The 17092-nt window shown below is 39.0% G+C and overlaps 1 protein-coding gene across 13 annotated transcripts in view; it reads right to left on the reverse strand.

Annotated features, from left to right (window-relative positions):
- Window positions 1-17092, reverse strand: part of SYNE1 (spectrin repeat containing nuclear envelope protein 1) — a 470028-nt gene that overhangs the window by 358626 nt on the left and 94310 nt on the right. For all 13 annotated transcript variants that reach the window (XM_042987332.1, XM_042987340.1, XM_042987338.1 and 10 more), the window contains exon 4: window positions 7873-7968. In XM_042987332.1, the coding sequence (XP_042843266.1) occupies window positions 7873-7968 (96 nt within the window). The remainder of the gene's footprint in view (window positions 1-7872; window positions 7969-17092) is intronic.

Below are 17092 nucleotides of genomic sequence, written 5' to 3' on the forward strand. Positions count from 1 at the left end.
CGAAAAGGTGCCCTCCTCAATACCCATCACCCACCCTCCCCTCCCTCCCACCCCCCATCAACCCTCAGTTTGTTCTCAGTTTTTAAGAGTCTCTTATGCTTTGGCTCTCTCCCACTCTAACCTCTTTTTTTTTTTTTTCCTTCCCCTCCCCCATGGGTTTCTGTTAAGTTTCTCAGGATCCACATAAGAGTGAAAACATACGGTATCTGTCTTTCTCTGTATGGCTTATTTCACTTAGCATCACACTCTCCAGTTCCATCCACGTGGCTACAAAGGGCCATATTTCGTTCTTTCTCATTGCCATGTAGTACTCCATTGTGTATATAAACCACAATTTCTTTATCCATTCATCAGTTGATGGACATTTAGGCTCTTTCCATAATTTGGCTATTGTTGAGAGTGCTGCTATAAACATTGGGGTACAAGTGCCCCTATGCATCAGTACTCCTGTATCCCTTGGGTAAATTCCTAGCAGTTCTATTGCTGGGTCATAGGGTAGGTCTATTTTTAATTTTCTGAGGAACCTCCATACTGTTTTCCAGAGTGGCTGCACCAATTTGCATTCCTACCAACAGTGCAAGAGGGTTCCCGTTTCTCCACATCCTCTCCAGCATCTATAGTCTCCTGATTTGTTCATTTTGGCCACTCTGACTGGCGTGAGGTGATATCTGAGTGTGGTTTTTGATTTGTATTTCCCTGATAAGGAGCGACGTTGAGCATCTTTTCATGTGCCTGTTGGCCATCCAGATGTCTTCTTTAGAGAAGTGTCTATTCATGTTTTCTGCCCATTTCTTCACTGGGTTATTTGTTTTTCGGGTGTGGAGTTTGGCGAGCTCTTTATAGATTTTGGATACTAGCCCTTTGTCCAATATGTCATTTGCAAATATCTTTTCCCATTCCGTTGGTTGCCTTTTAGTTTTGTTGATTGTTTCCTTTGCTGTGCAGAAGCTTTTTATCTTCATAAGGTCCCAGTAATTCATTTTTGCTTTTAATTCCCTTGCCTTTGGGGATGTGTCGAGTAAGAGATTGCTACGGCTGAGGTCAGAGAGGTCTTCTCCTGCTTTCTCCTCTAGGGTTTTGATGGTTTCCTGTCTCACATTCAGGTCCTTTATCCATTTTGAGTTTATTTTTGTGAATGGTGTGAGAAAGTGGTCTAGTTTCAACCTTCTGCATGTTGCTGTCCAGTTCTCCCAGCACCATTTGTTAAAGAGACTGTCTTTTTTCCATTGGATGTTCTTTTCTGCTTTGTCAAAGATTAGTTGACCATACGTTTGTGGGTCTAGTTCTGGGGTTTCTATTCTATTCCATTGGTCTATGTGTCTGTTTTTGTGCCAATACCATGCTGTCTTGATGATGACAGCTTTGTAGTAGAGGCTAAAGTCTGGGGTTGTGATGCCTCCTGCTTTGGTCTTCTTCTTCAAAATTACTTTGGCTATTTGGGGCCTTTTGTGGTTCCATATGAATTTTAGGATTGCTAAACTGCCTATCTTTTAAATTCCAATTAATAGTGTATCAGGTAATGGTTTTTAAAAAAAATTTTTTTTTAATTTTTATTTATTTTTGACAGAGAGAGAGAGACAGAGCATGAGTGGGGAAGAGGCAGAGAGAGAGAGAGAGAGAGACAGAATCTAAAGCAGGCTCCAGGCTCTGAGCTATCAGCACAGAGCCCGACACGGGGCTCAAACTCACAGACCACGAGGTCATGACCTGAGCCGAAGTCGGATGCTCAACCGACTGAGCCACCCAGGCGCCCCGATAATGGTTTTTATGATATGATTTTAAACAAATATTTAAATAGAAAATGTAATTTTTTTTTTTACTTTTTATTTATCCTTTATTTGGGAACCCTTGTCGTGCATAACGGTCCATGCATGGCCCACTTGGTCATTTAATGAGTTATCTTCTATAATGCAAAAAGCACCTATTAGCCTACCAGCTAAGACAAAGCCAGGGCCTGGAAATGAAGTATGAAAGCCATTCCCCTAATACGACCACCATCCATTCTATCCTTCTGCCTTCCTATACCCAAGACAACTATCATAAAATCCAGTTCAGGGGTGCCTGGGTGGCTTAGTCGGTTAAGCCTCCGACTTTGGCTCAGGTCACGATCTCGCGGTCCGTGAGTTCGAGCCCCGCATCGGGCTCTGTGCTGACCGCTCAGAGCCTGGAGCCTGTTTCAGATTCTGTGTCTCCCTCTCTCTGACCCTCCCCCGTTCATGCTCTGTCTCTCTCTGTCTCAAAAATAAATAAACATTAAAAAAAATTAAAAAAAAAATCCAGTTCAATGTTTTCCTTCTTATATAGATTCATTTCCTTTACATGCATTCATGAAAAAATTATCTATTTTAGTTTTTAACTTTATATAAAGGGATCATATTAATCTTTTGAGGCTCACTTTCCCACATAACATTATATTGCTAAGACTCATCCATGTTGTTGCTGTCACTGTATTTCATTCACTTTGACAGCTCTTGGCCATCTTTTCTGCACTCCTTTTGATGTGAATCTTGGTTATTTCCAGAGTATTTCTATTGTGACCTGTGCTGATAGATCATTTTTGTACACCCTATCTTTGGTACAAGTATAAAGAGTTTTTCTTGGTTGTAAACCTAAGAGTGAAATTGCTGGGTCAGAGGGCATGCGACTTTGAACTTCTGAAGTAAGGCCAAACTTTTCCAAAGCGTTTGCGCTTCTTTCCATTCTTGTCAACAATAAGAATAATCCTATGGATGCATATCTTGTCTAACGCTTCATGTTGACAGATATTGAAAAAAAAATTCTTTCAGTTAAATGTACGTAACATGGTCTTTCACTGTGGTCTTCATTTGCATCTCCTGATCAACAATGATAGAACTTCTCTTCCTCTGTTCTTTGACAATGTTTCTTTTGTAAAATGCCCTTTCACATCTCTCACTCAGGTTTCCCTGTAGTTTGTACTGTTTCTATTTTGAAGATGTACTTTATATATTCTTGTCATAATCTTTCGTAATCTTTTTACTACATGTATTGTGAATATATTCTACCCATTTTTAACTTCTTTTGTCACTTTCTTTAAAGGTTTTTAATTTAAAACATTTTTAATTTTAATATCATCCAATGCAGCAATGCCTTGGTCTGTTTCTGGACTCTATTGCATTTGTCAGTATGTCCATCCTTGTATCAATACCACACTATCTGAAGTTATATAACTTTACTGTAAGACTTGATATCTGGTGGAGCAAACACCATGTGTCTACTTTTCTTGTTGGATGTCCCCTAGCAAAATGAGCAAGATATAAATATCTATTGTATTGTCCCTCTCCAGTTGGCATCTATTTTTACACAATTTAATCTGCCCTAATATCATGATCATAGTAGGCCTCGAACTCATAAAAGGCACTGGCCATGTCTCATTCATCTTTGTTTTCCTTAGAGGGTAGAAGGTAGTGTCTTATCCATAACAGAACTCCAGAAATGTTAGCTGGATGGATATTCAGTGGATAATGCCAAGCCCAGTTGCAGACTTGAGTTCTATTCTAAATATATGATCTATGGCTAATAAAGTCACCCGGTGAACATTCAGGGCTCTTTGATGCTCCAGATTTCCTAAGAGTGCCCACTGTACACTTTTTTTTTTTACAGATCTATTTTCTTTTTAAATACTTTACTTAAGCATAATAACATATGACATTATATTAGCTTCACGTATACAGATTAATGATTCAGTATTTGTATACTTTGCAAAATGACCAGCACAATAAGTCTAGTTACCATACATTGAATTTTTTTATGATGACAACTTCCAAGATCTACTCTCTTAGCAACTTTTAAATATATAATAAAATATTAGCAACTATAGTCACCATGCTGTACAGTACACCTCCATGACTTATTTATTCTATAAATAGAAGTTTGTACCTCTTGATCCCCTTCACCCATTTGGCCAACTCCAACTCCCCTCCCATCTGGCAACTGCCAATCTGTTCTTCGTATCTCTGAGTTTTGTTTTGTTATTTGTTTTACTTTTAGAATCTACAAATAAATAAAACCATAGAATATTTGTCTTCTTCTGTCTTATCTCATTTAGTATAATATCCTTAACGTCTATCCATGTCATTGCAAATGACAAGAGTTCATTTTTCATGGCTGCATAGCATTCCATATGTGTGTGTGTGTGTGTATGTGTGTGTGTGTGTGTATGTGTGTGTGTGTGTGTGTATATGTATATATATATATATATATATATATATATATATATATATCACATCTTCTTTATCCATTCATCCATTGATAGACACTCAAGTAATTTCCATATATTGGCTATTGTAAATCATGCTGCAATGAGCATGGGGTTGCGTGTGTTTTGACTTAGTGTTTTGTTTTCTATTATTGTGCACTTTTAAGTGAATTATTAGGCTTCTCCTGAATGCAAAGTATTAAGGAATTTAAAAAAACAGAGTTAACAAAATGGATAAGAAATAAGTTTCTTGGCAGTCCTTAAACTCTTTATGTTGCTTCTATTATTTCCAATTTTTCAATTGCAATTCCTCACATTCTTAAAAATAATCCTAAGTGTGAAATTAAATTTAGTGTCCCTATATTTATGTGTGATTACAGATACATAGTCACGGATACATTTAAAGAGAAAATGTTCAGGGGTGCCTGGGTGGCTCAGTCGGTTGAGCGTCCGACTTCAGCTCAGGTCACGATCTCACGGTTCGTGAGTTCGAGCCCCGCGTCAGGCTCTGGGCTGATGGCTCAGAGCCTGGAGCCTGCTTCCGATTCTGTGTCCCCCTCTCTCTCTGCCCCACCCCCGTTCATGCTCTGTCTCTCTCTGTCTCAAAAATAAACATTAAAAAAAAAATTAAAAAAAAAATAAATAAAGAGAAAATGTTCCACAAATAATCAAAGAATGTAGAGAAATCTAGGAACAGTAATTTAAAAGTTAAAGATACTCTAAGTCCTTAAATAAAATCATAGTTTTCTCAAGGGAGTCATAATAGGTTATTCAAGGAGACTAGATACTGAGATTCCACCCTCACCCTGAGATGCAGACAAGGCAGGGATACTAAGCCATTTGGCCACATTTCCCTGATGATCATGGTCAGAGTCAGAGTCCCAGGCTATGTGAACTCTGACATAAAGCACACTGTTGTTAACAGAGTTCTACCTATGAGATATTTTAGGATTTCTGAATAGTGTTAGAACTCTTGATGGAAATGCTCTTACCCACTTTCTCCCTTTGAAAGCTCTACAAGAATTCCTGGGATACTCATTCCTTTTTAATTCATGCTTTTCATTTTAACATGGTCCTGAATTATAATGTATACATATACAAAATTTAAATAACCATTTCCAAGGATTATTTATAATCTAAGAGCAATTTCATTTTACATAATTCAGAATCTTGGAGGGCTCAATACAAGTAAATAATAAAGGTTAAACTGGAAACTACCTTGTATGTCTCAGTTCTTCTCTGCTAAGTGAGAAAGCTGAGATTCTTTTTGAAATCTCTTCCAGCTTCAAGGTCTTATAATTTATGTCTGAATGGTAGGGTACTTAAACAGAAATAGGACTCTTATGTCAAAATATATACTTTTTCTAGAGTCATTTAGCTTGGCAATTAAATGCCCATCAAGCTTTCTGTACCCTGTTGGCCAAGTATACTGGCAAAATTATATTGACACAGAATGATATACCTCCTGAATACCCAACTGAATTGGAATGAAGATTCCTTTAACCTTTTAGTAAACAGCTTAATTCAGGAGGAAATAAAAAGATGCCCAATTATATCTGGCAATCAAGGGAGTATATATCTCAAGTCAATGATTTGACTTGACATCTGAATGCTAATCTAGTTTATTTAGCTCATGCATGTTTCAAATTGGCTTTTCATATATGTTTTGTTTGATTTCCCCCAAAGTAGAACCTGAGACAGGACTTGGATGCATGTAGTTTACTGTGGAGGTGATCCCAGGTAGCAAGAGTGAGGGGGGTGCATGGAGTGTGAGACAGGGAAGAAGAAAAATGCTATTGAGGGTTTCCACTGTGAGCAACTGGGCCTCAATCCTACTGGGGACTCAAGCACTCCATGAGACAGGTGTAAATATGTCACAGAATTGTCTGCCTTCCCAATGCCAGACTGCAGCATTTATCCATGGACTCCCATCTCCATTGGTTGAAGGACCTTCGGGACCATTAACTCTTCTACACTTCAAGGCTGCTTTAAGCAACTTGTGCTTTTGGCCAAAGCTATGAGGGTGGGGACCTGGAGGCAAGCTACCAGTGTTTGAGGCAAGATGCTACTAGAGGGTGTAGGCAATGTCCCCCACTGTGTGAAGTCATTTGAAGCTGGAGGTGAGCTGAGATAGCACAAGGGCACCAGAAGCATCCGCTACCATATGAATCAAGTTAGAGAGATGATTTACACAAAATTATTATCAGTTTGTAGTTTTTCAACAAACAACCCTATTTTGAGCATTCCACACAAAATTAACTGGAAATTTATGTTTAGGCAAATACACATTTAAAAACTCACTTATCCAAGTTTCGTGGCTGTGTAGCTGTTGTCAAGAAGCAATAGACAAAGAACAAATAAGTGCTCCCAATTTAGGCCACTGTGTTCTAGCACGTCATATGATATTTTGAAGGTAATTTCCTGAGTGTCTTTTCGTGATTATGATAAACATCATTTATAAGTAGTTTATCTTTGCACACACTACTTACCTCTCTACTACTCTCATATAACAAAACGTAAGCCAGGAAAAAAAAATGCAGATCTTTCTCGACTAACAATGGGGTTATATCCCGATAAACTCATTATAAGTTGGAAAAACTGCAAATCAAAATTGCATTTAATACACCTACACTACTGAACATCACAGCTTGGCCTAGCTCACCTTAAACGTGCTCAGATCACTGACATTAGCCTGCAGTTGGGCAAAATTCTCTAACTCAAAGCCAATCTTATAATGGAGTGTTTAATATTTCATGTAATTTATTCAGTACTGTACTGAAAGTGAAAAATAGAATGGCTATGTGGGTATAGAACGGTTGTTAAGTGTACCAGTTCTTTACCCTCATGACCGCATGGCTCACTGGGAGTGGTGCCTCCTTGCCCCTGCCCGGCATCACAAGAGGATCATCCTGTGCATTGTTAGCGCAGGAAAAGATCCAAATTCAAAATTCCAAGTATGGTTTTTAGTGAATGCCTATTACTTTCACAACATTGTAAAGTCAAAAAGTCGTTAAGTCAAACCACTGTAAGTTGGGGACTGTCTATACTTTATTATTAAGTAACATAGAAAAGTATATTCTGTAGCTCACTATCAATGTGTTTTTCACTTTGCTGGTTCCACTGCCCAAGAAAAAAGCAAATGATTCTGAAGGTGCCGTTCCTGTGACAAATGACTGATGATGGAGGCTGTCCACAAGTGTATGAAAAATGTCATGCTGATCTCAAACTTAATTTTCAACAAACAAGTATATAAATAATACACAGTTATGGACCAACATTCCTTTCCAAACGGAAAGCAAACTCTGGAAGTGAGGTCAATGTTAATCTGCAAGTAATTTTCCTGGATAGATATTGCATGAGATGCAGTAGTTAAGCATGATAGATTACTGATGAAGTTCTTTACTCTTCCTTCTAAGGTTGCTACTACTACATATAGAGTTTTAAATCCACTAAGTGTGTGTGGGAACTAGAAAGGAAAGGTGTTCCCTGCTCCCGGAAGTGACTGATATATTCGGGGGTTGTGGAACACTAACACACTAGTATTCCCAGTGTGTTACCCACTTTTAATGGACATCGCCTTTTACACTCCCAACCCCACAACCTCCGAATCCCAAAAGGGAACAGTTTGACAATCTGGTCACAGGAAAAATCCTTACCAGTTTCTGCCCGGACAGGACCTCCAGAAGAGCAAGCAGCTTAACGCCATCTTTCATGTCTTCAAAAAGATCATCTACCACCAGTGGGGGTTTCCGCTAGAAGATAAAAAAATGAATAAATGCAAAAAGTGCATCTTCTCTCTCTGACATACCTTTGCTACTCATTATGGTGAAATCTGGAGGAACAGTTTCTAAATACCCTAAATTCTTTGTTTTGGATATGAGTGGCAATGGTCAATTATGAGGAGAAAAACAACCTTTTGGAAATAAACATACTCAAAAACCTCAGGAGACTTTTTTGAATGTTTATTTACTTTGAGAGGAATAAAAGACGGGGGAGGGGGGTAGGGCAGAGACAGAGAGAGAGAGAGAGAGAGAGAGAGAGAATCCCAAGCAGGCTCCGCATTTGCAGCAGAGCCCCATTTGGAGCTCGATCTCACCAACCAATCTCACCAGCCATGAGATCATGACCTGAGCCGAAGAATCCCACTCTTAACGGACGGGGCCACCCATCTGCCCTGAAAACCTGAGGAGACTTCATGCTTGGAGTTTCATATACCTACCAGCTTCTTTCTAGAAAGGAATTTTTAAGACTCCAATGGTAGGGAATAAGGAAAGGAAAAGAAGTCACTATCAACATGAAAGATAAACGAGACATTAACACAGGGCCTAAGCAGGGAAGAGGAGATGGCCAGAGACACTGGACCAACCTCCACACTTCACTGTGGGTGAGCACGGAACCCGGGCTTTCCCAAGCCCAACACTTCCGAGGCCCATTCTAGCCACACTAATAGCCTTAGGTCAGTGGCCAGCTGCTGGAGCACCGTGAGCACAAGCAAAGTTGCAGATTTAGTCTCCAGTGGGTTAGCTGGCCATGTTCTGTGTCTCCACCTGACAAATGTAGCACAGCTTCTCTCACGATGCGTCACTGAACCCAGAGGATCATGGGCACAGATCATAGGCTGATCAGTGCAGATCCACCACCGCTGGAAAAGTAAGTCAAAGCCCATTTTCAATTCATGGAGGGTCTTTTATTTTTTATAAAGGTCGTTGAAATACCCAATGTACTGGGGTTCATCAAACTTTAAAAAAATTTTTTTAATGTTTATTTATTTTTGAAAGAGAGAGAGAGAGACAGAGCATGAGTGGGGGAGGGGCAGAGAGAGAGGGAGACACAGAATCCGAAGCAGGCTCCAGGCTCCGAGCTGTCAGCACAGAGCCTGACGCGGGGCTCAAACCCACAAGCCGTGAGATCATGACCTGAGCCGAAAGCTTAACCGACTGAGCCACCCAGGGGCCCCAGTCAAACTTTTAATTAAGGTCTATCTTGGCTCAGACAAAAGCAGAGAAGCGCTGATGCTAGTGGAGGTCAGGTGTCCCCAGAATTCTACAGAATAAGAATTTTCCATTTATCACCTGGGTTCAAGCTCTACAGCTTTCTGCTTCTCACTGAACCATGTGAAAAGCCTAATGCCATATTCCTGACTTTCAATTGTCTTTCTTTCTAAAAAAGAAAAAGTTCTATTTACAGATATTTAATCACCAAACATTTTATTGAAATGAGACTTTTTTTCTTTACCCACTGATATGGAGCATTCCTATTTCTCCTATGACTGCATGAATTACAGTCTCTGAATGGCACAATTCTAATTTTAAATGCATTTTCTCTCTTTATAAAATGAACAGCTGAAAACATTTTGTTCTTATGCTGTGAAATACACATTCAAAAATAACAGGTTTTCATTTTCAGGCTTTCTCCTTTAAATTCCACTATTCACACTGCTTATAATTTATATAGGAAAAATGTAATAATGATTTTATATTATAAGCATATAAATAAAATTATTCAGAATAAAGTGAGCTACACTGAAAACTAATCAGTATGATAAGAATCAAAATTATTGTATTAGCTATATATATATATATGTATATCATTAAATAAGGCCTATTTATCATTCATAATGTCCATTTGTATCCTTTTTAAAATTTTTTAAATGCTTATTTATTTTTAATAGAGAGAGAGAGCTTGAACGAGCGAGGGGCAGAGAGAGGGAGACACAGAATCTGAAGCAGGCTCCAGGCTCTGAGCTGTCAGCATAGAGCCTGACGCAGGGCTTGAACCCAGGAACCGCAAGATCATGACCTGAGCCAAAGTTGGATGCTTAACTGACTGAGCCACCCAGGCACCTGCATTTGTATCCTAATCATGTAAATACAGTGTAACAATGAGGGAAAGTTAATAAATATGTGATATATTCAGTGAACAAATGCAAATGAAGTTTTTCTTAGATTGTTATCCTGAAAATATATAAAGGAAATGAAACAAAGCAGGGAATTTTCTTGAAATTATAAAAATTCCAAGAGATTTGACACAAACAAAAAAATCGCATCCATCCATCCATTCTACCTTTACACACAAACTCGTCTCTGCCACTTTGAAGGACATTTTTTCTTGACCCCACTTCTGCCTCTCATGTTTCTCTTCTTGCATCTCCACTGGTGTCCCTCATGCTTCCTCTCCCATCTGGTTGCTCGTACACATGCTCCTGGATGTAATCTTCAGGTAAGCAGTGACCACTGAACAACTCAGCCCATCGGCCTCTCTGCGTCGACTGCTGGTACCAAACTCTCCTTGATCTTTCTTCCCCAAACCTCCTTGATCAGCCTGCCTGGTGCACAAGCCTCTTTTCCTTCTCTCCCGCCTTTCTTTCTGACTGTGGCCACTCGCCAAGCTCAATCCTGTCTCCTCTGTTCTTTACAAAATTCTGTCCAGGTAGATAGGACTCTTGAAGCCTTCCTTCCAGGTAAATGTTCTCTTCTGAACATTGTTGAGTACATGACAGGCACTCAATGTTCGTATTGTTGGCTGAATGGCTGCCTAAATGAATGAATAAATGTATTTTTCTAAAAAAATATCTTTGTGGGTCCTATGCCCATATTAATGGCTCTTAAAATGTGGTACATATATAATGGGTAAAGAAAATATTCTTCGCTTTCTAGGCAATCAGACTGCAACACAACAGAGACACAGAAGTATCTTGTGTCTCCATGTTTTGTTCACAGTAGGCACGTGTTAAATATTTGTTGAAGGAATGAATGAAGTTTCCAGTCTGTGCATGATAAAGAATGGTAGATGGTTTTTATTTCAAGAGTAGATACTCAGAATGTTGTCAATTTCCTCTTTCTCCATTTAGCAAATTCCTGCTCAATTTTCATACTTACTTATACTTAATCTTTTTCAGTCTTCCGACGGGAATTAAGTACTTCTTTGGCCCCAAGTACATTGTTTAGGTTAGGATGATCGTGTTGCATTACAGTTAGTTATTTACAAATCTGTGTCCCCAGGAACTCAGACAGTGGGTCTTCTTGAAGATAAGGAAGAAGCTGGATGTATCTTTGTATACCTAATACCAGGCAAAGTGCTTAGCACTAGTCAGCAGTAAACATGTAAATCGTGAGTAACACTCAACAGGGATATGTGATGCTTGTTTGCAAATATCTTTGGGATTCTTAGAGATACCCATAAATAAGATCGTCGTGCAGAATTTCTCTTTTTATAGGAAATATGAGTTGTTCTGGAAATTTTTCCTCCATTGTCTTCCTACACAAAATAAAGAGATGTAGTCTGGTGGCTATTAACAGTCTAAATAGAAATTGGGAGAAAATATTTCTCCTTAAAATAAAAATGTTTAAAAAATGTTTATATCAGGGGCGCCTGGATGGCTCAGTTGGTTAAGTGTCCGACTTTGGCTCAGGTCATGATCTCATTCTGTGGGTTTGAGCTCCACTCAGACTCTGTGCTGACAGCTCAGAGCCTGGCCCTGCTTCACATTCTATGTCTCCCTCCCTCTCTGTCTTCCATTCCCCTGCTCATGCTGTCTCTCTCAACGTGTCTCTCAAAAATAAACGCTAATAATTTTTTTTTAATTTTTTTTACATTTGTTTATTTTTGAGAGACAGAGTGAGACAGAGCGTGAGCAGGGGAGGGGCAGAGAGAGAAGGAGACACAGAATCCGAAGCAGCCTCCAGGCTCTGAGCAAGCAGGCAGGACAGAGCCTGATGTGGGACTCGAACCCACAAACCATGAAATCATGACCTGAGCCGAAGTTGGACGCTCAACCGACTGAGCCACCCAGGTTCCCCAATGTTAAGAATGTTTTAATTAAAAAAATAAAAAGATGTTTTATATCAATTTAATTTGTAATGCACAGGTATCATATTTTCAACACACTGATTATAGGGCCAAGCATTATGTAATCAATTTTTTACTTAATGCCTCAACTAGTAAAAGAGGGAGAAAAATAAACTTCTGGCCAGCCTTACTGCAAAGAGTTGGCAAAATAATACTAGAGAATGATCTTTATACTTCTACAAGTTCTATCCAATTGCATATAACGTAAATATTGTGCACAATCAACAAAAACACTTATCAAAAATTACACCAGAATAAAAATGTTCTAGCAATTATTGGACACGTTTTCGTATCCTATTTTGCACAAAGAATTATTTACATATAGCAACTGACCAACTAATGGAGTCATTTACCATTGTCACTAAATCACAGTTATTTTCTGTGACAGTGTTTTAATAATAATACAAAAAAACCTTTCAGCTAAAATGTTTCTCCTGTCACATGTATAAATAGTTATAGCACCAGTCTGATTACTCTGGCAGCATTCAGGTCACGGTACTGGCCGCCAAAAGAAAGAGTTGGAAATGAAGGTAACTTACTGGAGCCTGACTTAATGAAAAATCGATATGATGCAGTTTTGTTCTGATTGCCCACTTATTTTCAGTTTTAAGCACCAGGCAGAAATCTATCAAGCACTTTTCAAGACCACAATTATCATTTTTAAATTATGGTTAAGGTAAAACCATAATAAGCTTTTATTGGGGGGCAGAATTTTTTAAAATTGTATTCTCCTTGGCCTTGTCCGTCACATTTAGATATTCTATAGTGGAACCAAAATATATTCATCCTGAATCTGAGGTTGTTCAAGGAAGGGAACTTCCCAACTGTGTCGAGGGGAGAGAAAGATAAAGATGGGAGAGAACAAAAACGAGAAAGAGGTACTTCACTTCTGTGGTTTCTCCCTTCTATCAGCTCTCTTCAAACTAGGTTTAAACCTTAACTTCCAGCTCTAAGAGGACTGTCTGGTCTAAAAGTCCCTAGAAACGCTGGGAAGATACACATGCCTCTGTGCCTGGCTAATACCCTTGGTAGTTAACTCATTACTGAAACAGACTTCACAGAACTTTTTTCTCTATTTCTTCTACTCTTCCTTTATTTTGCTATGCAGCTCCTTTAAAGACATGTAATGAGATTCAAATTCATCCTTGATCTTTATGGAATGTAAAAGTACAGGTTTCCTTGACATAATTTTTACTGACCAGTTCTCTATCTGGGGAAAATATCCTATTCTCTAACATTGTGTGTGTGTGTGTGTGTGTGTGTGTGTGTGTGTGTGTGTGAATATCTTGTGTCACTTTACTAGTCTATAAGCATCAACACATTTTTAAGCCCTATCTACCATCTATTTTCATATTTTTATTCATGAAAGGATGACCATGCTTGCTATACCACATGTGTATTTTATGACCCTAGAAACAATGATATTACTTGGAGGAAAAGGAATAAAAGAATAATTTTAATGAAAAAAAGGTATCATATAACTATTTGGCATGAAATAAAAATTTAAGAAATCTTTTAAATCACATTTAAAAATTATATATGAAATGAAAAATGTTGATGCACAAAGTATGACAAAGTAGTCACACTGTAGATTACATACATGAATATTTACTAGATATTACGATTCTGTGGCTTAGAGATTATACATTCTAATTCAGTAGGTGTTTAAATATGAATGAAGGGGGGAGAGAAGGTAGGAAAGAAGGAATAATATACTGTTGAACATCTCCATATGTCAAGCACTATGCTGAGGGCTTATACATGTTATCTCATGAAATATTCATCACCACCACCTATGGGAAATCACCTCCTCTTTCAAAGAAGGAATCTGAATCTGAGAGGTTCAACCATGGGCCTAGATCACACCCCTAGTACATGATTATATTTCAGCCACCTGTTAGATAGGAAGTTCACCATAAAAATGCAGGTATTCACTTAACTATTTCCTGAATGAAACATAAACCTATAAATGTGATTTTTATTTAATATCAGTATGAAAAATATTAACTAATTAGCAAAGTGCCTGCCACTCTACTAGAAGCAAAATATTAACAGAAAACCACTTTTATTTATTTTTAAAAAAACTTTTTTTTAACGTTTATTTATTTTTGAGACAGAGAGAGACAGAGTATGAACAGGGGAGGGGCAGAGAGAGAGGGAGACACAGAATCTGAAATGGGCTCCAGGCTCTGAGCTGTCAGCACAGAGCCCAATGCGGGGCTCGAACTCACGGACCGTGAGATCATGACCTGAGCCGAAGTCGGCAGAAAACCACTTTTAAATGTGAATGGATATAAGAAAGACTAAAAAGTAATAACAGAAGCATTATGTATATAAACACATATTGGCATAGACAGTAAGTTGGCCTAATTCATACCGTATCCCTTAATGGTCATGTTTGTGCTAATGCTCTGTCTTTTGTTACATGACTGACCTGAGCTGCACCCATCACCTTCTCTGCTTGGATCCAGAAGATGGCCGGAGTTAAGTTGTCACCGGGCAATGACCTAAATACAACTGTTATCGGGTCCTGCTGCTGAGGCCCAAGAAACACTTGCCTCTGTCTTTCTAAAGATTGGGTCAGTCAGTGTGTCAAGTTCCTCAAGACCATCCTCAGCTCTATGACTCACTAGAAGGGCCCACAGGACTCAAAAGAGCTATTATATTCATGGTTACAATTTATTACAGTGAATGGACACAATTTAATACAGTGAATGGACACAATAATATCAGCAAATGGACAAGGCTCATGAAGCAGAGTCCAGGAGAAAAGATACAGGACTTTCCAGAGATGAGGGACCTGTTCTCTCACAGTGTAAGTACATAGGAACAGGCCTCATTTTTCCCAGGATGCTATGGGATGTTGCCTAATTTTTCCCAGGATGCTACGGGATGATATGTGTGAAGTGTTGCCAAACAAAAAAGCATGCTCGAGCCCCAGTGCTCAGGTTTTTATTTGACGCCTGTCCCTTAGGCATACAGTGCTTTCATAAATGACCTCAGCTACTCAGATTCCATCCAGCCCTTCTCCTGTCCCTGTTTCCCCAGCAAAAACAGGTACATGTTCACCATAAAACACATTGTTAAGATAAATTGATCTCATCAAAGTGTACAGCAGGCCTAAGGTCTGGGCATACAAAACACTCCTTTCCGGCAGAATATTCCAAGTGCTCAGAGCTTATGTCCCAAGAGCCGGTCAAGGGCCATTCCCAAAGACAGGTCTTTATTTGGAATATACAGAATTTGAGCAACCCATGCCTGCTGAGCTAACCTTTCCTGCCTGGTCAGAATGTACCCTTTCAATCGATTTCACTTCTTGGTTAAATAATTTTAAATCAAGTTCATTTACTTGCAACAAAATAAAGCACACTGACAGGAGGGTCTATTTTGCTATTACTTTGTAAACACTTTCTGACTGTAACAATTTACAGTTCAGTGTCCTTCCACTGTACTCCATGATAAGATCCACATAAGTGACCGAAAATATATCTATGCTTTATTGTTGAGAGTGTGCATTTTCAGGGGAACCTAATTGTATTTGATGTAAAAAATGTTTTGTAACCTTTTGACCAATTGATATCGGTAAATGAAGAAGGCAGACACAGCTGAATGTTGTTGATAAACCATTAAACACAAAGACAGATGATAGATAGATGATAGATAGATAGATAGATAGATAGATAGATAGATAGATGATAGATAGAGCCACTTTACATGGACAACTGTATGCCTATATCCAAAAATAACAAAAATGGTAGCACACTAAAAATATTTTTACCACTTTTAAGTTTGCAATCATATGCACAATCATATGTACAATCATATGCACGTCAAATAAGGTGAAAGCAGCATTGGGTGTTAGGTTGCATTGAGAAATGGAGAAGAGTACAAATCTACCTCAAAACATTACGAGCATATCATCATTTCATCAACAGATATCTACAAATCTGCTAGAATCTTAGAGTGCCTTAGCCTCAAATATCACACAGTGATCAACGAGATTTACGGCATGAAGGATTTAGCTTTGAGCAAATAAAAGGGTAAAATCTCCTGTTTCATGCCAGCACCAACCCGTGTCCTAATTTACCATCATGAGTTTTAATCTCACAACAACTGGGCATTCTTTGAACGCTTTTCCTCTTGGGGAAAGAGCTCTCAAAACATTTTATGACACACACAAAAGCTCTAGCATTTTATTTTAAAGTACTAATACACATCCTAAGGTTTAAAATTTGAGGGGCACCTGGGTGGCTCAGTTGGTTAAGCGTCCAACTTTGGCTCAGGTCATGATCTCCCGGTTCATGAGTTCGAGACCTGAGTCGGGTTCTGTGCTGACAGCTTACAGCCTGGAGCCTTTTTCAGATTCTATGCCTCCCTCTCTCTCTCTCTGCCCCTCCTCCACTCATACGGTCTCTCTCTCCCTCTCACAAATAAATAAACATTTAAAAAAATTAAAATTTGTGATTGCTGGATACCCACCGATACCAATAACTAAAAAAGACCTAAAGTAAAAGCCCATGGCACAGATTACTCTCAACTCCAATGGAGATACACACACACTGCTGAGCGCTATGTCAGGCTTGCTGAAAAGAACACATAATCACGGCCTAAAATACTCTGAAAATGGCCTTCTGCACAGGCTGCAGAGAGGTCTCAAGACAAAGGGAGGTTGGCAAGGTGTGCTCTGTGCACCCTTGACATCTCTGTATAGAGAATGACCCGTCACTTCTAGAGCCAGACAAACCACTACCTCTGGTTTACATACGTTTCAGGAAGGAACGATGTCACAGGCTGCAAGACAGTATATGGGGAAAAATCCCATCCCAGGACCAGTCTATAGTGTTCACATTCTCTGATGGTCATCTGATGGGTGGGAGCAGCAAGTTAAACAACAGGAACAGAGAGGAGAGTGGGAAGGGAAGAGGGGTTGACCGGCAGATGTGGAGTGAGTTACCTCCCTAAAGATTGGCTAAGAGCCCAACCACACTAAAATGTCTAAAACTGCCACCGTATCTTTGGACCAGAGCA

Source organism: Panthera tigris, chromosome B2, assembly GCF_018350195.1.
Source record: "Panthera tigris isolate Pti1 chromosome B2, P.tigris_Pti1_mat1.1, whole genome shotgun sequence".
Taxonomy (NCBI): domain Eukaryota; kingdom Metazoa; phylum Chordata; class Mammalia; order Carnivora; family Felidae; genus Panthera; species Panthera tigris.